This window comes from Corylus avellana, chromosome ca2 (genome assembly GCF_901000735.1).
Source record: "Corylus avellana chromosome ca2, CavTom2PMs-1.0".
NCBI lineage: Eukaryota > Viridiplantae > Streptophyta > Magnoliopsida > Fagales > Betulaceae > Corylus > Corylus avellana.
In genome coordinates, this window is record NC_081542.1 from 13,996,037 (window position 1) to 14,023,126 (window position 27,090).

The 27,090-nt window shown below is 35.2% G+C and overlaps 2 protein-coding genes across 2 annotated transcripts; both read right to left on the reverse strand.

Annotated features, from left to right (window-relative positions):
* Positions 1–4,659: 4,659 nt before the first annotated feature.
* Positions 4,660–16,781, reverse strand: LOC132169095 (glutaredoxin-C9-like). The gene is made up of 3 exons (XM_059580180.1): positions 16,709–16,781; positions 16,415–16,603; positions 4,660–4,874 (listed from the first exon to the last, which is right to left on the reverse strand). Exons 1-3 carry the CDS (start codon positions 16,779–16,781, stop codon positions 4,660–4,662), a joined length of 477 nt encoding a protein of 158 aa, XP_059436163.1.
* A 5,877-nt stretch (positions 16,782–22,658) lies between these two features.
* On the reverse strand, positions 22,659–23,121 carry LOC132172563 (glutaredoxin-C11-like). The gene has a single exon (XM_059584084.1). It carries the CDS (start codon positions 23,056–23,058, stop codon positions 22,747–22,749), a length of 312 nt encoding a protein of 103 aa, XP_059440067.1. The 5' UTR covers positions 23,059–23,121; the 3' UTR covers positions 22,659–22,746.
* Positions 23,122–27,090: the final 3,969 nt, after the last annotated feature.

Sequence of the window (27,090 nt, forward strand, 5' to 3'; positions counted from 1 at the left end):
TGCGTAATATTACGCATATTTAAAATTGATATATATATATATATATATATATATATATATATATATATATATATATCAACTTAATTAATTATCAATTACTAAGCTTAATATAAAGCTTAATAATTGCAAGTATTATAAGCTTTATAATATATCAAGTACTATTAAGCTTAATAATTTGCAAGTATATATTAATATAAAGCTTTATATCAATTATATATAATTGATATAATATATATTAAGCAAAAATATTGATTCTTGTAGAATTAGAGCGGGGTGCTACAGAGAGTGATGAGAGAGAAAGGGAGAAATGGGGGTGTTGAATCGCCGCCGCCCATATTAGAACTATATATGTTGCATTGGATCTTGTACATAATACATTGCAAACCATAAATGGTTAATCCTACAAATGAGCTTGCTTTAAACTGTCCTGGAAGATAGGTTCATAATTATTGATACTTTTCTTTTTCACCTGGCCGGATAACATAATTTAATTGGAATCTCTACTTGTTGCTAACAGTAGGATGTAAGGCTCGGTTTGTTAATGTGTTTTGATGAGTATTTTTTGTTTTTTGTGTGAAAAAAATATTCCAAAGTGATATAAAAGTAAAAGCTATATATTTTTATTTTTTTAGGAGTGTATAATGTTTTGATTCTCTGTTAATGTTTTTGTTTAAAAATAAATAAAAAGATAAAAAATAAAAAATTTTAACAACCGAAGCCAATGTTTTTATGCAGCAGGATATAATCATTTGATGGAACCTCTCCAAAGGACTTTATCCAAAGCATACCAAACAGTTTCACCCTATATTTATGAGAATCTAATTCTAGGAAAAATAAAGACCAATAAAAGATATATATTCTATGTAACACAACTTAGTCTAAATTCCTAGCACTTGTAGTACTTGACCATCCTTTTCCACCCCCTTGCTCCAAGATGCATCAAGCACAATGTACATTTACAATAAATAAATAAATAAAAATTTAAAAAGAAAGAAAAAGAAAGCTATGTAAATGTGATTCTGTATTCACTTGATCGGCAAATTGCCAAGTCCATTTTTGGAAAGGCAAATATCTGTGTTCTTAATCTGTGAAATGACCTGTCATGTTAAATGTAAATCATGGGACTGTTTAGGTTTGATTGTAAGAGAAAGAATGTTCAACCTTAGGATTCAAGGAAGCAAGAGTACAAGGAATATGGCAAATGCAGGGAGGTTGCATCCGACCAGGTTGGTTAAACAGACAGCTGTGGTTTCTTCTCAATAATTGTAAAAGGTTGTACAGATTTCTTCTGTTTTATCTTATATCATCTTCATTGAAACTTCTTGATTAAGATTGATGGTGATTGATCAGCAAAAGCCAACAAGTTCAGGGTTTTGTGCGATTCTTTGGGTCAGATGGCACCTATATATGATATTCTGTTCGATCTTTCTTTCCTCGACCAAATCTATATGCTTGTCTCCATTTACCAGTGAGGAATCTGCATGCTCATTACATCTGTGTATGGTTATTTCTAAGATAAATGTTGCTAAGATAATGTACTATCTCAGATGGTTATGGCCATCCAAACAAAGCCGGAAATACCAAATTATCTCCTTGATCAAAGAAAGCGGGGTGAGGTTTGACAAGACTAGAATTGTTTTGACAACGTATGATAGTAAACAAAATATAAGGATTGAAGGCCGTAACGGTAATTCACAAAGAGAAAAAATAATGAGTGCATGGGGTTGAGAAAATATCCTAGCTGCCCAAAGAAAATAAAGAATAACTTTGAAATATTGGAATATTATTTAAAATTCAGAATGAAGAACTAAATCCACAAGACTGACTTGTATGGTTGAAGTAAATAGACTTTTTGCTAAAAACGGTTAAAGTCTAATTATTACATAAAATCAAACTGCGAATAGAAATAAAGATTTTGCCAAAAATCTGGTGAAAGCTGGAAATAAATTCCCTATGAAAATGAATGAGAAAAGAAAATTTTCATAAAATGGCAAAAAATAACTTTTCAAAGTGATTTGAAGGGAAAATAGTGGATTTTGGGCCCAACGTGGTATTGACTACAACGTGCGCATCGAAAAAGCTTTTTGAATTGGGGTCATATGCACGATTCTGATACTTGTCGAAAAAGTTATGCCTGATTTATCATCTAATGCGGAATATTGCCCCAATTATGCTTGATTTTACTGATTTTTGTCATTTTTGCGTTGATCTTCCTTATCAAAGATTTTCTAACATTATTAATTCAGAATTTGACAACTCAGCATGTGTCGATTCTCCTGCATCAGAGAGCAGCGTGTTTTAGTTGGTGCCTGTAAAGCTAACTAACCCTGTCTAGTCTGATACCAAATGTACACAAATGAAATACTCATGCTCATTGGACTTGTTGATATCTGTGTGCATTTTGCCTTCATATCATATGAGCAGTAATTTAGTTAAAAGCAACATGCATTCTGGTTGTGACGACCATCTTCAAGGTCAAAAGCTAATATAGTAACAAAGCTACAGCCTTGGCCCCTACTAGAAATCCTGGTTTTGTATATCCCTGCGAGTAAAGAATAACTTTTTTTTTTATTATTTTTTTTTTCAGTGAAGAATAATAATTAATTAGGAGTGTTAAAAAAACTGGGAACTTAATCACAAAATAAAAACAAATTTTGTAGTCATCTTGCAAGTTGTTTCCATTTCAAAAGAAACTAGTAGCCCTCTCCTCTCTCTCTCTCTCTCTCTCTCTCTCTATATATATATATATAGATAAACTAACACACTTTAGGGGTTCAGATAAGTTTGCCTTAATCTGTTCCTTTCATTTTTGTAACCGTTTTATGTGGTCATATTGAGAGGACTGATTCACCTATCAATTTGTCTAATTTCCTACTTTTTGTTTGTATTTTCGCCTTATTGTTTTTGTTTTGGGTCTATTGTTAGAGAGTTCACCATTTTTTCAGTTTTTGGTAGCATTTTCATAAGATTTCCCATTCTCTCTTCTTTTTGAATCAAGAGTGAGATGGATCCTTCATTGTAACCCTTTTTCCAAATTTAATTAGAGAAAAAATAAAAAATAAAAAGACCGACAGACTTGCTAAAGAAGTATATGTAAGTGGCAATGATATCGAAGGAGTATAATGAAGATTCTAGCAAGCTCCAAACTGATGATACATATATTTCACAAATTGTTTTTACCACAGAGGTAGCTAGGTTGAAGTTGTTAAATCACCAGTTATCCTAAAAGCTTAAGCTGATAGAAAGAGATAAGTTTAATCACTTAATCATTACTTTAATACTCCATCTCACGTGTGGGCTCAAACTCCATTTTAATAGATGAGGCTCAACATGTGCAATATTTAATTTAAATGGGAGTGAATTGGCGGAGTTAAGATTCAATCGTAGGATATTTAGCTCTAATACCATGTTAAATCGCCGATTATCCTAAAAACTTAAGTTGATAAAAAGAGATAAATTTAATTACTCAATCATTACTTTAATAGAGGTTTCTGGTGAACCTTGAACAAAGTTTTCACCCACACTAACACTTATTCTAACCACATGGCTAGTGCCACAAAACGAAGAGAACAAAAGCAAAACAAATATTTAAAGAGGTAAAGGCAAGGAATGTAGTACCACTCTTTACCCGAAAGTAAAAGAATCAAATATGGCAACACACACTAGAAAGTTAGGAATTTTCCTTTTTTTGAACTTTTTGCATATGGAGGGATGCAAAAGGGATTTCCAAAGTTGGATTCTCTCCCTCCCAGAAATTTTACCTTTGTTTTCAGGAAGTTGTCGAAGAACATTTTTTTTCTCCAACTCAAAGAGCCCACTTCCCCTTCTGTTGTTTGCAGCACTTTATGCATTTGGGGCATGCAATTGGGATTTCAAAAGCTGGATTCTCTCCTTCCCAGAAATTATCTTTATTTTTGGGAAGTTGTTAAAGTTTACGCTTCTCTTTATTTGTTTGTAGGACTCTTATATATATATTATATATTAAGCTGATTATGTTGAAATGCTTGTGTGTATATATATATATATATATATATATATATATTAAGCTGATTATGTTGAAATGCTTGTGCATATTATAATATTATTTTGTGCAACTTCAGTCAGGGTATCCTGCATGAACATGTACAGAACATGTGCGAGTGCACGTGCAATAGACACATCAGAGAGAGATTTTGCCTGCCAGTACTAGGACTAGGACTTCATATTCCATTTTAGACATTATTCTAGTGACCCTAATAACTACTTAGAACTCATGTATGGAGCAGAGAGAACAAACTCTCAAATTTCAAGCTTTGAAAATCACATTCACCCAATGGATTTGGCTTAGACGCTGTAATTTTTAAAATGGTCCATATTTAACTTCATTTTTCTACTACCGTTGAAAAAACTAAAGCACATGTATATCGTGTCCTGTTTTTTCACAGATGGAGTTAAATTGCATTGAATACAGGGAAACTGGGTGTATTTAAAGCCAAACTTCATTAAGAATAGGAAGCAGATTACACACTACTAATTAGCTAATCAAATGCTACAAAGTACTTCACACATAAAAACTACAGACTATTACTACAATACTAATTTGACCCAAATTTTTTAAATTTCCTTCCAACAAGCCATTGGAGGATATATATATATAGGTAAGATAAACCACCCGGTGATTTAAGGATGCAACAGTCGTGGCATCAACTGGCCACTTAGATGGAGAGACATGACTTCATTGGTGGATCCTATGAGATGTCCCCCAATGAAGACAATTGGTACAGGCGCATTGCAGCCCAACTTCATGAGAGCTTTCTCCATTTCCCTGCCTTCAGGATCTTGGTCGATCTCACAGACCATGGGGGTCACTCCAAGTTCCTTGAACAGAACTTTGACTGCATAACACATGCAACAAGAGCTCTTACTGAAAATCACAATACCCTTCTCAGCCAATTTTGACACCTTGTCTGCCATCTCAAGACTGTCTTCTTAACAAGTATGGAATTGTGTTGAAAAGATGAGTAAGTCCAATAATTTTCAGAAGTTCTTGGGGTTGCCTTGGAAGTTTGTTTATTTTGGTTTCGGGGTTGGCTTTATGAGAAGGAGAAGGTTGTTTAAAATTGAGCCCTTGTGCTAGACTATTTATAGGGACAGCTCAGAGTGCGCTGCTTTATTTGAACATGAAGAGCATTTCAACAGAGAATCTGCATATTTAAAGCAACTTTTTTAAGCCCAAGACTACTGTGTTTCTAAGATTTCTAACCAGTTGGCAGACATATTTTCTACACGCATATAACTCTTATTATCACACTACCTTGCTATGACTTGTCAACCATCTGATATGTAGACTTCTGCTACTCTTTCCAAGATAGATGGACCAAAATTATACAATCAAATTGTGGGGAGACGTGTACAGCTATTGACCATTTCTTCAACTTTTTGCAGATTTTATGGAAGCAAAGAATACTTGCTATCATGACACAAGAAAAGTTGAAAATTCTATGAGGCCTGTCTATTTATACCAGATTCTCTCAATCACCTTCATTGAGTTCTTGTGCATAAAGATTGGGACTGAGATGGGCTTTCGGTGGCTGTGATTCTTCCTGTTGCGTCCACCAACTTGCATGATTCCTTCTCACACGTGTAGGCTGCTGGTAATAATGCTAATCCTTCTTAATCTTGCCTTCAAAGGCAAGCAAGTCCAGAGCTCATCTTATTGCAAAATTGGCTTCTGCTCATAATTCTTGTGGTTATATTTTCTTTTCTTTTGTTGTAAAATTATTTTGATGGTGCAAAATATATATATTCGGCTTATAATTCCTATATATGGTTATATTTCGTGTAGCTCTTATTTGTTTTCTTTTCTTTTATTGTAAAATTATTTTGATATTAATAGTAAGATAAATAGAATACAAGAAATTAAAATTATAACAAAGAAAGATTTCACAAAGCTATAGAATCACACAAGCTTAGAGCGTTGTTCTTAAAAGTTGATTTTGTGTCCTCCATATTGTAAGTTCTTGTTGGCTGATTCGGTGATCAAAACGACCGTTCCAAAGAATTATGAAAAGCTCTTCTCCTAGTGGCCATTCAACGTGGAAACCCTAAAGAGGTTTTTCTCCCCAAGCAGTGGTTGTCAAGACGGGAGGCTAGGCCGTCCAGACGGGGATTCCCAAGAGTGCAGTTTCCTCCATATTGTAGTGGCCGTCCGGACGGGGGACTAGGCCATCCAGACAGGACTTCCCGAAACTCACCAAAAGCAAAGCCGCAAGTTGCTGTCCAGACAGGCACTTAATCCGTCCGAACGCCCCGTACCTATTATGCCCTAAACCTTGTTTTTAGTGGGCATAGATCTAGGGTTTGTTGTCCTGATATATATACATCTCTTTTGGAAGAGAGAGGGACGAAATTGGAGGCTAGGTTTCGTGAGAGGCTGAGCTTAGAGAGAAAATCTATGTAAGCTTAATTATTCCTCTTAGAGGATTTTTGTTACTTTTATTGTTCCTCATTGAGAAGTCTATCGGTAGGGTCTTGTAAAGGAGAATTATGTTGAAGAAGATTGTGAGCAAGGAGACGAGTTGAAGGCTTGTTGATCTTACAGAGTCAAGGTCTTGCAAAGGGTTGTAAGTGTTCCTAATGTCTGTAATCTCTGAATAATCTTTCGATAATGATTTCCTGGGTTTGGCTGCCTCAAAGAGATTTTACTTTTAGAGCGTTTTCTAAAAGGTTTCCTCTTCGTCACCAAAATATTTGTGTCTGTGCGAATTACTGTTTTAAATATTTTGGTGATTGAATTGTTTATTGCTTCATATTTTTAATTCCGCATAAATTGTGATAAACAAGTTTTTGGAGTCGTTAAGCGTTTTTCAATTGGTATCAGAACGGGTTCACTCTGTTTGGCTTAAATTCTTGAGTGAGATCCTTGACTCCTTTTTGCTATGAATACATCTTAGTCTACTTTCATTGATTCTAATAAAGAGGTTGATCTTCAGGATTTGTATAGCTGCCTTTATGATGATTACAATAAATTGGTCAAATCATATAAAAAGGTTTCTAATAAGCTTTATGATGTTGTGCATGAAAAAGAGTCTTTGACGAATGAATTGTTTAGATCACATGTCTTGATTGATTCTTTAAATTCTGAGATGTCTGTGCTTGTTAAAAAGAATATATCACTTGAGAATGATTTGAAAGAACTCTCACAAAAATTCTCCAGTGATAATCTGAAAAAAATTTCTGTGTTGATAACAAGCATAGTATGATTGTTGATAATAGTGTTTGCTCTACTTCATATACTTCTAATCTGAAAGAAAGACTTTGTTTGTTATGCCTGTGAATGTTAAAGAACTCAATACTAATATAGTCTGTTTGGATAAGGGCATAACTTTTTGTTTGAATAATTGTGTGAAGCCCAAATCCAAGACTTCTTCTAAGAAACAAACTCAAGCTAAGTTTGTTCATACATGCCACCATTGTGGGATTATTGGTCACATCAGACCAATCTGTTTTCAGTTTAAATCCTAAAGACTTTGGAAACACACGGGTGCTTCTAAGAAAGAAAAATGTGATATAGAATCTTGTTTGCCTAGATCAAAGTCTAAATATATCTATCCTCATAAAAGACAACATTCTCAAAAGTTTGTTCCCACCTGTCATCATTGTGGTAAAGTTGGTCTTATTCAACCAAATTGTTTTAAATTGACACCCCATGTGCGTCATAAATCTGGTCATAAGATTGTTCAAGAGTGGGTAAGGAAGGATTATACCATTCACCCATTGAGGGGGAGTGGTAGTGATCTCACCTTAATTTAGGTGAGTAAATAACATGCCTAGAATTGATTGTTTTGCTTATTTTTGAATATCCTAGAGCATGTTGATTTTCTTTGCATTGCATTTTTTTTTTTTGGTTACACTTTTTGTATGAAGAGTGTAGACATGGTTGTTTTGAGATTCTTGTTTTGAGGCAAATTCATAAAGGACTTTTCAAGAAATTCACATGTCATAATTGTTGAAAGGCTTATAGATGAGATGTTGTGTGCGGACCACCAAGATTTTTGTCGACATGGTAATCAAACGGTCATGAATGTGTAATGCCTTGTGAAGACCTAGAAGTAGTTATTAAACCAAATCATTATTTTGTAGTGGGACATATAAGATGAGATGAAAGTTTAATGCTAAAAGACATTCATTATTGTCTGTTGTAATCTCAATTCAAACATGTTATTTTTCTTTGCTGCCCTTATTTGTGTTTTATTGTGTCAATAATTTTTCTGTATTTTTTAGAAAGGAATTGCTATTGCAAAGATGTTTGAAGAGTTAAGATGGATATATGCCGTAAATGCTCTTTAACTACTTAATTGGACATCCTCTTAACTTATTTACCTATGCAATACACTTATCATGCTTGAGTTGATTATCTTTATAATGAACTTTCATTGATCCATTCAAGTATGTGTTATTGTGGTATATCTCATTTATGCTATCTCTATGTACTTAAGCCTCAAGAATGAATGTCAATCCATGACAAAATTGTTATGTTGGACAAACCATATGCATAGGATGGATTTTTCTTTGTGGGTTAAAATTGACCAAATGCTGGTTGAACCTAGAACCTATAAATTCTAGCTCAAACCCTTATATCTTGTACTTCAATATTATGAAAGACACGTTCTCAAAGAGAAAATTTAAAATGAAATGTGCAAAATGTCAAAATATTCCAAAAATGAAATTTTTATTGTGTCAATTTTTGTGCTTGGCTCATCCAAAATTAAAATTCTAGATGTAGCTTTGAGCCTTGTGATGAGATTAAGGGGAAGAGTATTGGATGAGGGTGACTAGGCCCCAGTAAGGTTTGACTTTTTAACCTAACAAACTATGAATTTCTTTCATATGGTTTGAAAGTTTTAAATTGCCTTCCTTTGTCAATAAATTTTTGTCCATTGCTTGACTTTTGATTGTGGCTTATCACACACAACACATATAGCATGAATAGTGATAGTACATAATGGCATGGCGTGAGTTGCGACAATGATTTTGTCTATTCATCTTTTGATACACTTGCATGCTTTGGGTACTTTTGGCACATTCAACAAGAGTTTATCATAATCTGTAATTTTTTTTTATCATTTATTGGATATACTCTTCTGATGAATATTTCTATTTGCAAATTTGTTCCCTTGTTCATATTCAGTCATACACCGAGGGGAAGTTTTTGCTGATGTGTATTCATGATCTTGCATTATACTTCATGCATTTTTTTTTATCTGTAGTCATGAGTTTTATTTATATATTCTTGTTCCACATATGCCTTGATGTATTTTGTGAGTGTTTTAGGAAACGTAGAGACCTTTTGTCATTCTGTGACAAAAATGCGAAGTAAATATGGAGAGAGATGATAAGATGTCACGGCATATTGGTTTTGTCACTGAATTGCCAAAGGGGGAGTTTGTTAGTTCTTATTGGCTGATTCATTGATTAAAACGACAGTTCCAAAGAATTCTGAAAAGCTCTTCTCCCAGTGACCTTCTGATGTGGAAACCCGAAAGAGGTTTTTCTCCCCAAGCAGTGGCCGTCTGGACAGAGAACTAGGCCGTTCGGACGAGACTTCCAGAAACTTACCAAAAGCAACGCCTCAAGTTGCAGTCTGGACGGGCACTTAACTTGTTCGGACGCGCCATACCTATTATGCCCTAAAACGTGTTTTTAGTGGGTCCAGGTCTAGGGTATATTGTCCTGATATATATACATCTCTTTTGGAAGAGAGAGGGACGAAATCGAAGGCTAGGTTTCGTGAGAGGCTGAGCTTAGAAAGAAAATCTGTGTAAGCCTGATTATTCCTCTTAGAGGATTTTTGTTAGTTCTATTGCGCCTCATTGAGAAGTTTATCGGAAGGGTTCGGTAAAGGAGAATCACATTGAAGAAGATTGTGAGCAAGGAGACGAGTTGTAGGCTTGTCAATCTTACAGAGTCAAGGTCTTGCAAAGGGTTGTAAGTGTTCCTAGTGTCTGTAATCTTTGAATAATCTTTTGATAGTGATTTCCTGCATTTGGTTGCCCCCAAGAGATTTTACTTTAAGAGTATTTTCTAAAAAGTTTCCTCTTCGTCACCAAAATATTTGTGTCTTCGTGATTTACTGTTTTATACATTTTGGTGATTGAATTGTTTATTGCTTCAAATTTTTAATTCCACATAAATTGTGATAAACAACTTTTTGGAGTCGTTAAGCATTTTTCACATAGTTTTCAACTAAGTGTCATCAGGTCTCTTGACATACGACATTTCAAGATTAGACTATAGCGTTTACCTGTGTTAAGAACTCCTTATCTCTTTCGGTCTTTCTTCTTGGCTAGCCAAAACTCACTAAGAGTACGAGATTTTTTGGATGATTTTTCTTTTAAATTTGTGAGTCATCCACATTAATATTCACTGCGTAGCACTCATGCTCAGCCATTGGTTATGTAGCAACGCACATGCAGTTTACCACAAGCACCAATATAGTTGTATTTTCTTGGATTTTAGGATTAGAAATATAAAAGAGAAGAATAAATGCTTTTGATGTGTGTTAGTGAGTCCCTATCTTTAAGAATTTATTTGTCTCTACCAATTTTGATGAAACAAAAACCAGAACATCTTGAGATTTTTCATTCTATCAAGAGAGAGCAGCGAATTTTAAACTATAGAAAGTTTTGAAAGAAACAAAAGAAGAGAGAATTTTTCATATTATTAAACTAGTCTCTTTGTAATGTTAAATAAGCGGTTTTAACAAACATGTAATTTCTCAAGTAATTGTAATAAACAACTAATTTAACCATCATTAAAATGTGACCATCCAATATAAAGAGACACTTAATTTTGACCGTTAAATTAAATTATTATTAATATATAGTTATTTAATTATCGCAATTAAATCGCAATTGTGAGCAAGTAATAAGCACGTAATCCTACCCATTAGATCAAACTCAATTTAATCTTATAGTCGACTTTACTAACAGTCATGTAAATCTAACCGTTGGATTTACCTTATAAGCATCCTACGATCTAGATCAAACCACTAGACCATATGCTCATGACCGTGCAAAATTAATGGTCATGATCTGATCGCTTCAAGCTAAATGTCAAGTTTGTCATCAAGGGACCACTAGCCCCCTATAATCCACTACCACGCACACTCGTGTTCGGTGCTTCGCACCGTACTAGGGTAAAGACGCAAGTACATACACCCAAGCATTCCTTAAAAGTAATAGCTTAGTATGAGTTGAACCTTATAAATGCCAACTTGACTTTGTTTTTTATATTAGACTTTATGGGTCTTCAAGTCAAGCAAATAGATGAGGGCATTTTTATTTCTCGTTCCAAATATGCTAAGGACTTGGTTAACAGATTTGTATTGGATGGTAAGAGTCATGCTCGTTGCCTGTACTCTCATGAGGACAAGAAGATGTGCAATACCCCCAACATTTAATCTGTGATAAGTATGCTTTAATTGGTATAGTATCGGGAGTTATTACAGTGTGTAAAGGTAGAGTTTTTGGATCTTTCCAAGAAATTCTTATGGGACATTGAACACTCAACAAAGAACATTCAAGTTGGATCTCAAACAATTGAATGGGATGTCGAACATTCGACATTGGATCCCGAATGTTTGATAAGTGTTTGAATTTTTTTTTTTAAATCCTGGGCACCTCAACCCTGTTGAACGACCATGAGAGGTCTATAAATTCATCCCTACATCTAGACCTACCATTCTAGTTGCCCTTTTCACCTCAAAACCCTAGAATGAGAAGAGATAAGATTTGGTAGAGAGAAGGAGGATATCTTGGGTTTATTCCTTTCAAGAGGTAACATCCCATCTTGTTACCTATTGGATTGATGTTATGAGCTTGTGTAGTTTCTGTTAGGGTTGTTTCCTTGGATTGGATGACTCTATCTTGTAAATCTAGGTTAAGGATTGTTATCATGGGTTTTTAAGCTTTTAATCATTGGGCGTACTTCTCTTGGCATGAAGGTTTTATAATGGGTTTTGTTCGTGATTGATACTCTAGAAGTGCCTTAGGATGTGTTAAATTAGGGCAGTTTAAATCTTTGTTAGAAATGGAGATTTTGCAAAATCACCAAACATTCAGTAAGGTTATTGAACGATTGAGGCTCAGGCCAAACAATCAAAACAGTAATCGAATGTTCGATAAGCCGTTAGAATGGTCATTTTTATTTTAATTTAGGTTTTAGGGTATTTTTGTCTAGATCAGCGACTAATATTAGATCCTTTCACTATTGTGGACATTAGTGGCAGTTTGGAGAATTGCTCAGCAAAAAATTACGACGGAGGTAAGTAAACATCACATAGATACTTGTTATTTACATACCATGATTATTTTATGTATCAAACATGCATGTTTACAACTCACTTGAAGTACATTTTATAATAGTGTGAACTTTATTTTTGTGAAAAATGATTGATGAATAATGTAACACCCCACCCTAATGACACAATATTGTTCACTTTTGGCTCCTCCAAATCAGACTTTCCAAGAGGTCACCCATCCTAGTACTATTATTGCGTGAGTACGCTTAACTTCGGAGTTCTGATAGGCTCATGTCCATCACAGCTTTAAAACACGTTGTTATCAAATAGCGTGCGAGTATACATATAAGCATATTCTCATCCTAGGCGGTGTGAGATGCCACAAATAACAAGGTAATAAAAATAATGGGTTTGTAAAAGCATGCATGTAGAAGACTATGAAATAAATTGCATCGTATGACATGATATACCATAACATGCAGAATAACGGTCATGAACTTACTATTTATGGGTTAACCTTATGGTTAAAGAGATTTACTTTTATTGTTCAACCTTTGATTCAATGGTTATTTGTGACAGACGTACAATGAAAGGATGGGTCATCATTACACATTTGCTAGTAGTGTGGCCACTAGAGGTTAGACCCAGTTGGGCTGCTAGTACATGACGGTATAAGGCAATATCAAGGGCATCTGTAGTATATTACAGGTCCATTAGCACAGCGTCAACCTTACCAATAAGGGGTTAAAAGATTGGATAGACTATATAGAGTTGAACTATGATATGTCTATCTTAATTATTGTGTATTATATTTATATTGCATTATCATATCATATGATCTTTAAACTGAGAATCTTATTTTATTCTTGCTTGTCATTTATAAACCTTATGATAACTGATTGAGTTCACTGCATAAATACCTTTTAATTCACGTATATTATTATTCACTAAGTCATGCAATTACGCTTGTATCTTTCTACCTATAAAACATGTGTTGTTTTATTGTTGGTTGTACCTTTGATGATGGTTCTTGGATGACCGAGTAAAAGGATGTCTTTGGATGATCTTGCTAGATTGATATTTGATTACGACCTTGAGTACGTAGCTATAATGGAGGTTGGTAGTTCAGAGTTGGATTGTACAACCATAGGGTTTCTTTTCATGTGGTATTTGATGTTTTGTAACCGTTGAGGATTTTGTTGTTTGGACGATAGATATATTTTTCTTTTGATGCTTTAGTACTTTTAATCTTAGCTTGTAATATTTTGATTCAACTTGGTCATCTATCTTAATTAGATTGTAACACTCGATGGATATTTATGTTGTCTTCTAATGTTTAAATTTACTTTCGTGATTTTCTGATGTGGGTTAAATTGTAGGTAACTTGTTTGTTATTAAGTGAAGTCTTCCGCTACATACACTCTTTTACAAAAAGAGTTAAATGTTCCACTGTATTTTCATTTTATCCTGATGGAAATGGGATGCGTGTCATGGAATCAATTACCAATTAATTAAATATATAGCTACCGGAAGTTGTTGCACATAGTTACTCTAAATGAAGTAGTTATTGTCGGATTATAGGATTGATCAAGGCACCATGGTAGTTTATTGTAAATTTGTAACAATACAAGTGCCATCAATATTTGCAAGAATCCGGTTCAGCATTCCCATTCCAAGCACATCGACATTAGGCAGCATTTCATATGTGACTTAGCTATTGGTGTATGTGACATTGCATAGTGTTAGTTCTTGTTGGCGAATTCGGTGATCAAACGAATGTTCCAAAGAAATCTGAGAGCTCCTATGCAGTGGCTGTCTGGACGGGGAGTTAAGCTGTCCGGACGTGGAAACTTGAAAGTCCCCCAAGCAGTGGCCGTTTGAACAACAAGCTCCTCTGCCCGGATAAGATTTCCAGCAAGGCTGTTTCTACTCCATCGCAAGGCCCTGTCCGGACAGGCACTTACCCTGTCCAAACGGTCCATACATATTATGCCCAAAACGTGTTTTTAGTGGGTCCAGGTCTAGGATTTGATGTACTCATATATAAACAACTTTATAGAGAGTGAAAGCAACAAAATTCTACCCTAGGGTTTCGTGAAAGGTTGTGCTTAGAGAGAACATCAGTTGTGAGCCTAATCGTTCCTCTTAGAAGAGTCCGGTAAAGGAGAATCACGTTGAAGGAAATTGTGAATGAGGAGACGAGTTTGAGGCTTGTCGATCTTACAGAGTCAAAGACTTGCATCGGGTTATAATTGTTCCTAATGTTTGTAATCTATGACCATCTTTCTGATAATGATTTCCTAGGTTTGGCTGCCCTGGAGAAGTTTTACTTTTATAACATTTTCTAAAAGGTTTCCTATTCGTCACCAAAATATCTATGTCGGCGTGATTTATTGTTTAAAATATTTTGGCGATTGAATGCTTGTTGCCTTTTATCTTTTAATTCCAATATTATTGGTGTTTTGGAGTCGGCATACGTTTTTCACATAGGATTTGTTCTCTTGCATATTCATACATATCCTAATGCATGTAGAGTTCTTTGCATTGCATATTTGAGTTTTGTTCTTGTCTTGTTACTTTGCTTCTTTTCTTTTGCTTTCTTTTTTTTGTGTTTTATTTTCACCATTTAAAAAAAATAAAATAAATACATCTTTTTTTTCTTTTTTCTTTTTTTTAGGTTCTTGTCTTCATCTCTTGATCAAGTGCATATTTAAATTTCATCATTGTCACTTGCATTTTATGGAGCAATTCATACTTCGAGCTCTGGTGTGCCTTTTTATGCATGAATTGTTGAGTTTGCTCAATGGATTGAATTTCCATCACTTACGCATGAGTTTTGTGGGATATTTCACATATGCTTAGTCGATTTCACTCTATAAACTTCTATTTGGTTCATTTGATTAAATCAAAGAGACGGGAAATATTCTTTTGAGATAGATTTTTAATGAAATTGATTATTCTTAACCTCAGGCAGACTGTTTTTGTAGAAGTTACTAAAACTTTTATGTATAAGGTGAAATGAGATTTTAGAAGTACAATGCATTAAGGGATTAAATTAGGTATTGATGGATAAGAGCCAGTGAATCAAAGTGACAATTATTTGGGTTTCTCATTCTCACTTCTATTCATATCAAGAATTGAAAAGATCATTCCCTGTAACATTTTTCCCCTTATCAATTATGAAAAAAAAAAAAAAAAATTGAACAATTATTTTATGACTTTAATTCAACTATGTTGTGCAAAAAACACACGATCACAATTACGGTTAAATAAAACGAGAATAATCACACACAAGATAACACCAAGATTTAAGTGGTTCCCTCAATGTGAGATACATCCATTGGCGGAGGCGATCACGAAGAAATTCACTGTGAAAGATGGAGTACAAAAATATAGTAGAGAGAAAATCACTCGAATCCAAAACCCCAATACACCCAAATATCATTATCACGTAATAAAGATTATTCCCCAATGAGAATACAAAAGACTGGAATACAAACTCTTCTCTTTTTGCTGAGATACGATGACTGCTGGTCTCTTCTATTTTTCTCTCTCCACAGTAGAACCCTTTCTTTTTCTCACTTATTTTGGCTCCTCCAAAATCAAGAAGAAAATAGTCAGCGCCCTCTTCTACCACACACAGCAACCCACCTTTTACTAGCCTTGTATGCACCTTATACTAGCTTTGTGCGGCTCTGCATTGGTCTACTCCTGAAAGGCCTAATATAGGACTCCTTATATAGGAGTGATAGGCGGTGGAATAAACCTATTGCACGTAGGCCTCCTTTTTGCAAGTTTAACTTGGAATTCTTATCTCCCAAACCCACAAGTAAAAGGAAAAGTAGAGGGCCTACACATTCCAACTATGAGAAGGACTTGGAGAACTAGTCTCCCACGGGAACAAGTATACTCACAAGGCAATAAAGAAACATATGGGGCCCATGACTATATTGAGGGTTGAAAAGTCACCCGTCAACAATCTCCACCTTGACTTGAAACCCATCAAGTCGCAACAAAACGAATCTCCTTCTGATGCCTCCGCCCAAGCCCCTAAAGGCTATCACAATTCATGAGTGTCACTCAAGTCCAAGAACCTCTTAAACTTGAGTATAGGACCTGGTTAAGATAGACTACCATGCTTCTCTGTCAGTCCTCTTGGCCACACAACTTTCTCTCTTGGCTCTTTCTTTCTAAAGACCCATCTGCACCATTTAGCCTTATTTGCCTTGAGCAATTCTATCGATTCCCAAGCTTTCCCATTCTGTAGTAATTCCACCTCTGTTGGCATGCCATTATGAACAGAAGATGAGTCTCCACTACCAGCTGTCAGAGCAAAGGAAACCATGTCCTCAAATCCATACCTCTCCGGTGCTTTTCGATCACGTTTCTCTCTGCCTCTTTTTAAAGAATAAGGATCTTCTCAGTAACCTGAATCTCTTGATGATTCTTCATTATCACATATGTCCGTGAGTGAACGCTGTTCATCAAGCTCCACCTCCATGACCTGTTTCCTTTTCTAGCTCTCAATCAGTGCTTCATTCTTACCTTTTCTTAACATATTGGCCTCATCAAATACCACGTCTCTGCTAACAATCTTCTTCTTTGAGACTGGATCCTAGAGCCTATAGCCTTTAACTCCAAATTCCAAACCAAGACAAATATACTTTCTTGACTTTGAATCTAATTTGGATCGTTCTCCACTTTGCACATGAACATATGTCGGACAACCAAATATTCTCAACATAGAATAATCAACCGGTTTACCTAACCATACTTCTTCTGGAATCTTGAAGTCTATCCCAGCAGCTGGAGATTGGCTGGTGACGAAGCATGCATAATTAATTGCCTCAGCCCAGAAACTCTTTGGCAATTCTACACTAACCTCATACATCTCGCCTTTTCCAATAGTGTTCTGCTCATCCTTTAGGCAACTCTGTTCTGCTGTGGAGTCCCTCTCACTGTGAAGTGACGAGTAATGCCTTCTGTTTTGCAGAATTCCAACAATGCAGTGTCTTTGTACTCTAACCCATTGTCGGATTTCAGATACTTCACTCTTCTTCCAGTCTGATTTTCCACCTACGCCTTCCACTGCTGGAAGATGGTGAAAACCTCTGACTTATGCTTCATAAAATACACAGACCTTTCTTGAAAAATCATCAATAAAACTGACAAAATAATGTGCACCTCTATTTGATGGCACCGCCACTGGTCCCCAAACATCTAAGTGAACATAGTCGAGAACACATTTGCTTGTATGAGATGCCACCTTAAAGCTGACTCTTCGTTGCTTCCCATACAGACAGTACTTGCAAAAACCCAATTTACATGACTTCATACCCTTCAACAAATTCCTCTTGTGAAGCTCAAACATACTACGCTCGCCTAAATGACCAAGCCTCATATGCCACAAAACTGTGTTATCATTATTTGGCTATGCCGAGATGGATACTGCAGCTCCACCTATAACTGTGTCCCCGAGTAACTTATACAAATTGCCAATTTTCTTGCCTTTCATTATCACCATAGCACCTTTAGTTATTTTCATATCTCCATCTTTGGCTGAATAACCATAGCCCAAAGAATCTAATGTGCCTAATGAGATCAAATTTTTCTTAAGGTCAAGAACATATCTGACATTAGTGAGTATCCTGACAATCCCATCAAACATCCTGACTTTTATGGTACCTAGTCCAATGGCCTTACACCTAGCATCATTGCCCATTAGCACTGTACTCGCATTACAGGATTTAAATGTGTCGAACCACATTCTATTCGAACACATATGATATGAACAAGCAGAATCCAAAACCTAAGAGTCTATAAGAGAATTTTTACCTAAGGAAACTAAAAGAGCATTTGCGCTAACCTCGCTGTCATTAGACTCACCATCGGTCACACTGACTGAATCTACGGAACCTTTCTGATTCTTCTTATCTTCTAGGTCTTGTTTCATCAGCTTGCAAAAATTTTTGTAGTGCCCTTTCTTATGACAATAATAGCACTCCACATCTTTTGCTTCTGATTGAGATTCTCCACCCTATACCGATCGTGACATAGACCGAGACTGCTTACCTCTGCCATTCTTCCCCTTAAACTTATCTCTTCCGCGCTTTGGCTCAAACTGTGCCACAAGCCCATCAGCCTATTCATTAACAGGTTTTCTCTGCGTCTCATGTGACAAGAGAGATCCTGTCACCTCTTCAAATGCTAGAGTCTCTTTTCCATATAACAATTGCGTAACCAAGTGATCATAAGAAGGGGGAAGCGATGCCAACAAAAGTATCGCTTTATCTTCTTCTTTAATATTCACTCTATAATTCAACAACTGTATATTTAACATGTTGAATTTGTTGAGGTGCTCCAACAGATTTGTATTTTCCTCCATCTGTAAACTATATAGCTGCTTCTTCACGAACAACTTATTCGTCAAATTTTTAGCCATATACAAACTCTCCAATTTCTGCCAAACTGATTATGCCTTTTCTTCATCAATCACATTATGAATGACTTCATCTGATTAATTAAGATGGATTGCACTAGCAGCCTTCGCATCCATCTTCTCGGGTTTCTTCGCCTTTCCCAATAACGCCTTGTGAACTCCTTGCTGAATCACCAAATCTTTCATCCTTCTTTGCCAAAGAGAGAAATTGTTCTTCCCATTAAACTTTTCCACTTCAAACTTGGTACTTGCCATATTTTTCATCAATTTGATTTCTCGAACCTAAGCTCTGATACCACTTGTTGTGCAAAAAACGCACGATCACAATTATGGTTAAATAAGGCGAGAACAATCACACACAAGATAACACCAAGATTTAAGTGGTTCTCTCAATGTGAGGTACATCCACTGGCAGAGGCGATCACGAAGAAATTCACAATGAAAGATGGAGTACAAAAATATGGTAGAGAGAAAATCACTCAGACCCAAAACCCCAATACACACAAATCTCACTATCACACAATAGAGTTTCTTTCCCAAAGAGAATACAAAAGACATGAATACAAACTCTTCTTCTTTTGCTGAGATACGATGGCGGTTGGTTTCTTCTATTTTTCTCTCTCCACAGTAGCACCCTTTCTTTTTCTCTCTTATTTTGGCTCCTCCAAAATCAAGAAGAAAACAGTCGGCGCCCTCTTCTACCACACACAACAACCCACCTTTTACTAGCCTTGTATGCACCTTATATACTAGCTTTGTGCGGCTCTGCATTGGTCTACTCCTCAAAGGCTTAATATAAGACTCCTTATATAGGAGTGATAGGTGGTGGAATAAACCTACTGCACGTAGGCCTCCTTTTCCAAGTTTAACTTGGAATTCTTATCTTCCAAACCCACAAGTAAAAGGAAAATTAAAGGACTCACACATTCCAACTATGTGAAGGACTTGGAGAACTAGTCTCCCACGGCAACAAGTATACTCACAAGGCAATAAAGAAACATATGTGGCCCAGGACTATATTGAGGGTTGAAAAGTCACCACGTCAATAGACTACAAAATATTTCATGGAGGTGTCAAATTTAAAATAAAAGTATAGTTAATGTGATGAATTGAACAATAAAAAATAACAACTATAGTGCAATTCTAATTGTTTAATAGAAGGGAAAAATATAAAAAAGCCCCCCAAACTATTAGCCATTTTCGATTTAGTCCCCTAATGTTCCAAAAGTGATAAAGTAGCCCCCTAAACTACCAAACTATTGCATTTTGGCCACTCCGTTAGTCAAAACCGTCAGTTTGGACGGAAACTGCAAAACGACGTCGTTTGTTACAAGTAAGTTACTACAATGCCCTTTTGGGAAAAATATAAAAAAGCCCCCAAACTACCAGCCGTTTTCATTTTAGCCCCCTAATATTCAGAAAGTGATAAAGTAGCCCCCAAACTACCAAACAATTGCAATTTGGCCACTCCGTTATTCATTACCGTCAAATATGATGAAAAATTTAAAATTACATCGTTTTGGCAATGGTAAGTTACCAAAATGCCATTTTTGGAAAAAAAAAATATCATATTATAACAAGCAAGCAAAACGGCGCCATTTTGCTTGAAATTAGGGTTTCCTTACACTTACCAAAATGATGCCACTTTGGTAAGTGTTAGGAATTAAAAGAAAAAACCCTAGACCCCACGCAAGTGACCCACGAAAAAACCCCCAACCCTAGTTTATCTTTCTCCCCAAAACCGCCGGCCACTACGTCGTCATCTCCGACAGCCTGTAAATCTTACCCATAACTCAATCTTTTTATTGTATTTGATGGTATAGCTGTCGGATCGGTGTTGTTTATCTACGAACGTGATTTTTTTGTTTGATTTCTACAATGGGTCAGAATTGTTTGGTGGCACTTCGTAGCTAGTGGATGGTGTGGCCGGCGGTGATGGATGGTGGTGGCAGGGGTAGTCATTTTGAGAGAAAGAGAGAGAGGGGCGTTGCGTTTTTTTCACTTGAGGGAGAAGGTTGCCGGAGATAGAACGATGTGGTGGTCGGCGGTTTGGGGGAGAGAGATAAACTGGGGTTGGGGGTTTTTTCTGTGTCGTGTCTAAGGTTTTTTCTTTTTATTCCTAACACTTATCAAAACGGCGCCGTTTTGGTAAGTGTAAGGAAACCCTAATTTCAAGCAAAACGGCGCCATTTAGCGTGCTTGTTTTAATATGATTTTTTTTTTCTAAAAGGGCATTTTAGTAACTTACCATTGTCAAAACGACGTAATTTTGAATTTTCCATCATATTTGACAGTAATGACTAACGGAGTAGCCAAATTGCAACTGTTTGGTAGTTAAGGGGCTACTTTATCACTTTCTGAACATTAGGGGGCTAAAATGAAAACGGCTGGTAGTTTGAGGGGCTTTTTTATATTTTTCTCAAAAGGGCATTGTAGTAACTTACCCGTAACAAACGACGTCGTTTTGCAGTTTCCGTCCAAACTGACGGTTTTGACTAACGGAGTGGCCAAAATGCAATAATTTGGTAGTTTGGGGGGCTACTTTATCACTTTTGGAACATTAGGGGGCTAAATCGAAAACGGCTGATAGTTTGTGGGGCTTTCTTATATTTTTCCCTTAATAGAATCAGTTGTAATTAATAGGTACTTATGACAGGTCATGAGATGACATGTATCATAAGTATAAGAACACTAGCAGAAGCTTCCATTTGATTTTTCCTAAGTTTAGGGAACAAAACTACTTTTTGCTTTCATATCCAAATATAATTCAAAATAGCTTCCCTTATCTTTCTTTATACCATTAAAATATTATTTCTTTACCAAATAAAAGTTTCATACCTACTCTTCAATTTTTTACAAAATCTCAACACAATCCTCAATAAAAGGCAAAAAGATGAAAGATGAGAGAGGAAAGAGAAATATTTATATTAAAATAATGTATAAGGAGCCACTTTTGATTCCCTACACATTGGGTATCACTATAGCATTCTCAATGTTTAGGAAAGTTGATGCAGGTGACTTTTTGTAGTTTTTTTGAAAATTTTCCATTATATAAGAAAGGAAATGTGTTATAGGGTGTCTGTTGCTAGTACTCTAAACCCCAATCTAAACCCGAGTTAAGAAATTAGTAATTTTAACCTTTAGATAACTCGTCGAATGAGTTGCCAAGTTCAAGTAAAAATACGATGAAATCTTAGTCACGTTCAAACAGAGAAATGGGCCTTAAGAAATCATTTGTACGCTCAGACAAAAATGTTAGAAACTAGAGATACAGAAGGAAGAAGGTGAACAGGAGATCATATTTAGTGAATGAATTGTGTACATGTCTTGATTGTGTCACATTGTGTGTTAATTATATACATGGGCAGAGAACACCTTCCACCAAAACATTGTTTATATTAAAGTTGATTGATGTTGTACATGGCAAGGATCAGCTTCTTACGCTTGTGTGTGTACATATATATATATATCCTTGTTCATCATGCCCGGTAGATGTTTGTCTATTTTCCTTATCAATGTATGAGTGGTGTGCAGGATCCCTTGATTGAAGGTTTCTTTCCTTAACAATATATATTAATATTGTGTCCATTTCTCATCAAAAAGCAATGCAATGTGGCATCTTTATTCCTTTGCAGATTTGCCTGCATCATTGCATGATATTGTTCGACCATGATATTGATCTGAGACTTTAATGATGCACATCTTACCTATGTGTTAATTGGTAGATACGAAATAATCCCAGAAACTTTAAACTGAATGCACTAGAACCACAAGTAAACTTGTTTTTTTTTTTAAACCACAAAATTGAAAACGATTGTCAGAGTTTTGAATCCAGAACAAAACTCTGAAGGATACTTCTTCTATACAGTGTAACTTCTTCCATACAGTTAGACGGGAAACTTAAAAGAAGAAAAAAAAAAAAAAAAAAAAAGCTCTCAATGCAACATTGTCTTCAGACAGCATATGCATGCTATTAGAGTATTTCCACAGCATTAACTAACATAGTATGAGGCTTGGTTGGTAGTTACTAGAACCAGATGGCCCTGGCATCTATCAGCTTTTGTTTGAGAGAGCCGTCAACATGGAGGGAAATGATATCTTTGGCTGAGCCTACATACTTCCCTCCTATGAACACAGCTGGGACTGAAGGATTACGCCCCTGCAGCCCTCTTAGAGCATACTCCATTTCCCTCCCGTCTGCATATTGGTCAAGCTCATGAATTGCAGGGCTCGCACCAAGCTCATAAAAGAGTTGCTTGATGCTGTGGCACATGCAACATGAGCTCTTGGTGAATATCACAGCAGCCTTCTTTGATGCCAAATCAGTCACCCTTTCCATTTCAATAAGTTTCTGCAGAGAAAATAGCTTGCAATGGAGGGTAAGTAATGTATAGGAAGTTTATTTGTGTTCTGAGGCTTGGATATGGAGTTTAAGATCTCATCAGCCCTTATTTATAAAGGCTGTTGGGGGGGGTGTTGGATTGCATTGTTTAATCCCACAAAAAAAAAAAAAATTGAAAAACCAACTTAAAAAATTTAACCTTTTGAATGGATAAAAAAGAGGAAGTTCCTTGAGATATTTGTTTGGATAAGAGGAAATGCCAACTATGATTTGCTTGATGGTGACCTTATGTGTCACAAACAAGTCGCATGTACAATATCACACTGTACACGATAATTCAAATCTCCTGGAATGTCTGTGCCATCGAAAAGTTTTGGAATAAAAGGATCTAAAACTATTGCAGATGTGCTTTCGGCCCGGCCTGCTTGGTAAGCATCATTTATGGAATTAAATTTATTAAAATGCAGCAAGGGTGACAAGAAGAATTCTTTATCCTCCATAATGAAAGGGAATTTAAATCACTCATAACAGTTACTAGGGAATGTGAAGAACCTAAAAATGGCTAGCTATATATAGTATCTGAATCTCATTCATTTTTACGTGGCCAAATACTTCTGTAACACGATTCAATGGCATCACAAGTTAATTTGATCTTCTTCTTTTTTGGTTAAATTTTGTATTTGGAAGCTCCAATTAAATTTTTTTTTTGAATTTTACATTCATTAATTGCCAATCCGTCATATATGGTAGAATCATTGAGCTGATGTGGAGAAAGATAGAGTTTATCCAAATCATTGCCACTTTCTGTGCGTTGGTCCCCGCATCAAATTCATGGTATATATATGAATATATAGCTTATATAACAGGATAAGAAGATCAGCAAATTGGCAAGCCACCAGCAAACATTGTTTAGAAATCAAATGCCTCTACTGTAGCCATGTAATCTTTGTTATTATTATTATTATTTATTTTTAAATTTCATCTTTGTTCTTCATGGTGTTTATAAGTTTTTGGGTCCTTCAAGAAAGGAGAGAACAAACAAAAAGTAGAATGAAAGTTTTTCGTGGCTCTTTAAACCATCCAAATCCATGCATCTTCTTCTTTCTTCTACATGATCTTTGATATGCGAGAATCCTTGTAAATAAAGTTGAGAATCTGCCACGCCCTCTTCACATGCTTGTCAACGAATATTGCTAGCCACTAGCGAAGTAGCAATCCATATATGATACATATGCCAGCCATGCCCATTATACAAATCATGCACATACAAGATACAGGCATACAATATGGGATTAATGGAGTTTCTTAGAATTTCCCATCCAAAATTTTCAACTCTTCTTGAAATTCTCTTCCCGAATTTCAAATAATTCAGACAGGGAACGAGAAAGGAAACTCTGAGTCCTGAGGTGTCCAGACAGACGAATTCTCTTAAATCCGGACAAAAATATTCCAAAAAAATTGTGAACCCATCAATGTTTATCATGTATCATATATCATAATCACTCTTTGACATATATATGGTGCATCTAGATTTGTATCTTTATAATGTGCCACTTCTCTCTGACAGCAAAACGAGCACCAGATACTAGAATCTTCAACATTACAGTTAGGGGGAAAGAGAGGTGCGGGTGTATAATAGGGGGGAATGTCAACTTTAGAGAGAAAGAGATTCACCCAATTTATTTACTTCAATTGATTTTATGTTTGATTTGGTGAATCGTATCAAGTCCTTTCATTATCATCTTATGTAATATATATCTATAGGTTGGATTTATACTTTTTGTTTACCCCACATGGATTTTTTTTTTTTTTTAATTATGACGATGGTATTGTTAAATCACCTTATTCTAGCACTTTCTCTTATGTGTAGAGAAGACTATTCTTCACGCATGGGACTAGACCACATGTGATCAGATTATTCAATATTCGAATTCAGGACTCCAATTCTGATACTATGTTAAATCATTAATACTTATCTTAAAGTACTTTAAATTGATAAAAAATTTGTGAATTTAATCTTTTAATTAGTATTCTAACATTTTCCCTCACCTTTAAGATCAACTCCCTCTTAATAAGTGGGAATATGATCTTTTCAATTTCAAATGAAACTAATAGTATCCATTTCATTGACGGAATTTAAAATTGGTGTACGTACATCATGTTAAAGTTGACACATCTTTTTTTAAAAATTGGATTAAGTTAAATGTGAAACATTTATAATTGAAATTGAGGTGAATGACGGATACAAGGTTCAAACTATGTCATTGTTGTGATACCATGTTAAGGATCCAAGGCTTCATTTATTAATGGGGTTTAAGCGCACATGTGAGTGGAAATGTTAAAATATATATATATAAATATATATGCCACTCTCTTTTTTTTTTTCTTTTTTTCTTTTTTTCTTTTTTTTTTTGAAAAATGCTACATTTATCAAATTTTCTCTCTAAAAGTTGGTTCCCATGTAATATGTATTGGGTGGTAACACATCACTTAGAAACCAACTTTTGGAAGAAAAAAATTTGGTAAGTGAAGCATTTTTTCTATTTATATATATATTAGTTTTTCTTTAAAAAAAAAAAATTATAAGGGTATTTTTTTCTTATTGAAAAGTTTTTAGGTTATTTTGTCCTTTTACTAGCCTTATGAGACATTGACATTTTGGATGGTTTGTGGGGATATTGATAATAAGGTGGTAATTTGAGAGAGTATGTGTATTTTTTCTCACAAAAAAAAAAAAAATAGCATATTTAAATTTGTAAATGTTTATTATGATGGTTCCTTAAAAGTTAAAAAATAAAATAAAATAAAATTATGCATTCCAGCCCCTCTAAAAACTATTTTCAGTTGTATCCGAGATGGTGCAGGACTTGTCACATGAGAAATTATACTGTTGGTTTTGTTGGGCCTCATCCGGCCCATGATAGCCCACAGTTACCCAATGGCCCTTAGGAGGATAGTCGACCAAAAAGAACAAGCCACAAGGATTTCCTTACCGAAAAATAAAAAATAAATAAAATCAAAATTTGTTTATGATAAATGTAGAAATAATGAATAAGAGACGTTGAAATAAGATAAACCCCTACATTACAGTTGATATATAGAAGCAATTTTAGGACATTTTATCTCCAAATTAGATTGGAGAATTTTTTAAAAAAAAATTAGTCTATTAAATTAAGAGTAATGCTTTTATCAAAAAATAAAAAAATAATAATAATAATAGTAATGCAAAAAATTATATTTTATCATATTTTGTTGATGTAGCAGTTTTAGCCAGTGTTAATCAACTTTAAAATTTTGTGTATTTTACATGGCTTCAAGGGTTGATTAATATTACTACATCATTAAAATGAAATAAAAGTAAGGTAAAATTAGAGTTTTTAGGATTACTCTTAATTTAATGTGCCCAAATTCCAAATGCTTTTTTTTTTTTTTTTTTAACTAGTCTCTCATGTTTTCATTTTATAAACCAACTGATTACCAGCAGCTATAATGTCAAGAATACAATGAAGGGCTTCCTCCATATGGAGTACATCATCCATAATAAAGAGTGCTTCCTTGGCTAGCCTATGAGCTACCCTATTTCCCTCCCTCCTAACATGAGATACTTTCCAGCAGTGTAGACAATTGAGCACGATCTTGGCATCTTCAATAATTTGCCCATATCTACACCAATACTTGTCATTCAGCTGCAATGCTTGGCGCACCACCTGCAGGGCGTCCCCTTCTAAGTCCACCTATTGGAATCCACATTCTCTACCAAATATAAGGGAAATCATATACAAAATTTTTAGGTCAACGCGCTTTTTTTAAAAACTCTCTAGGTTTTTTTTTTTTTGAAAATTTAGTCCCTGAGTAACTTGAAACTACAAAAAAACTCTCTACCGTCAATTTTTGTTAACTACCGTTAGTCCACTCAAAACTCACCGTTTTATCTTATTAAAATATTAATTTTTTATTAATTTAATTTTAAAAAATTAAATCTAAAAAATTAAAAAAATTTGAAGGTGTGGGGTGGCGGTGCCACCTCTG

What these genes read in the sequence shown, in the direction of transcription:
- LOC132169095 (XM_059580180.1), bottom strand. Translation starts at nt 16,781, where the DNA reads ATGGAGGTGGAGCTTGATGAACAGCGTTCACTCACGGACATATGTGAT. An exon ending in AGAATCATCAAGAGATTCAG is followed by an intron (nt 16,604 to 16,708) that starts GTTACTGAGAAG and finishes TTGCTCTGACAG; the next exon opens with CTGGTAGTGGAGACTCATCT. An exon ending in AGGACTGACAGAGAAGCATG is followed by an intron (nt 4,875 to 16,414) that starts GTAGTCTATCTT and finishes TGTGTTATGCAG; the next exon opens with TCAAAGTTCTGTTCAAGGAA.
- LOC132172563 (XM_059584084.1), bottom strand. Translation starts at nt 23,058, where the DNA reads ATGGAAAGGGTGACTGATTTGGCATCAAAGAAGGCTGCTGTGATATTC.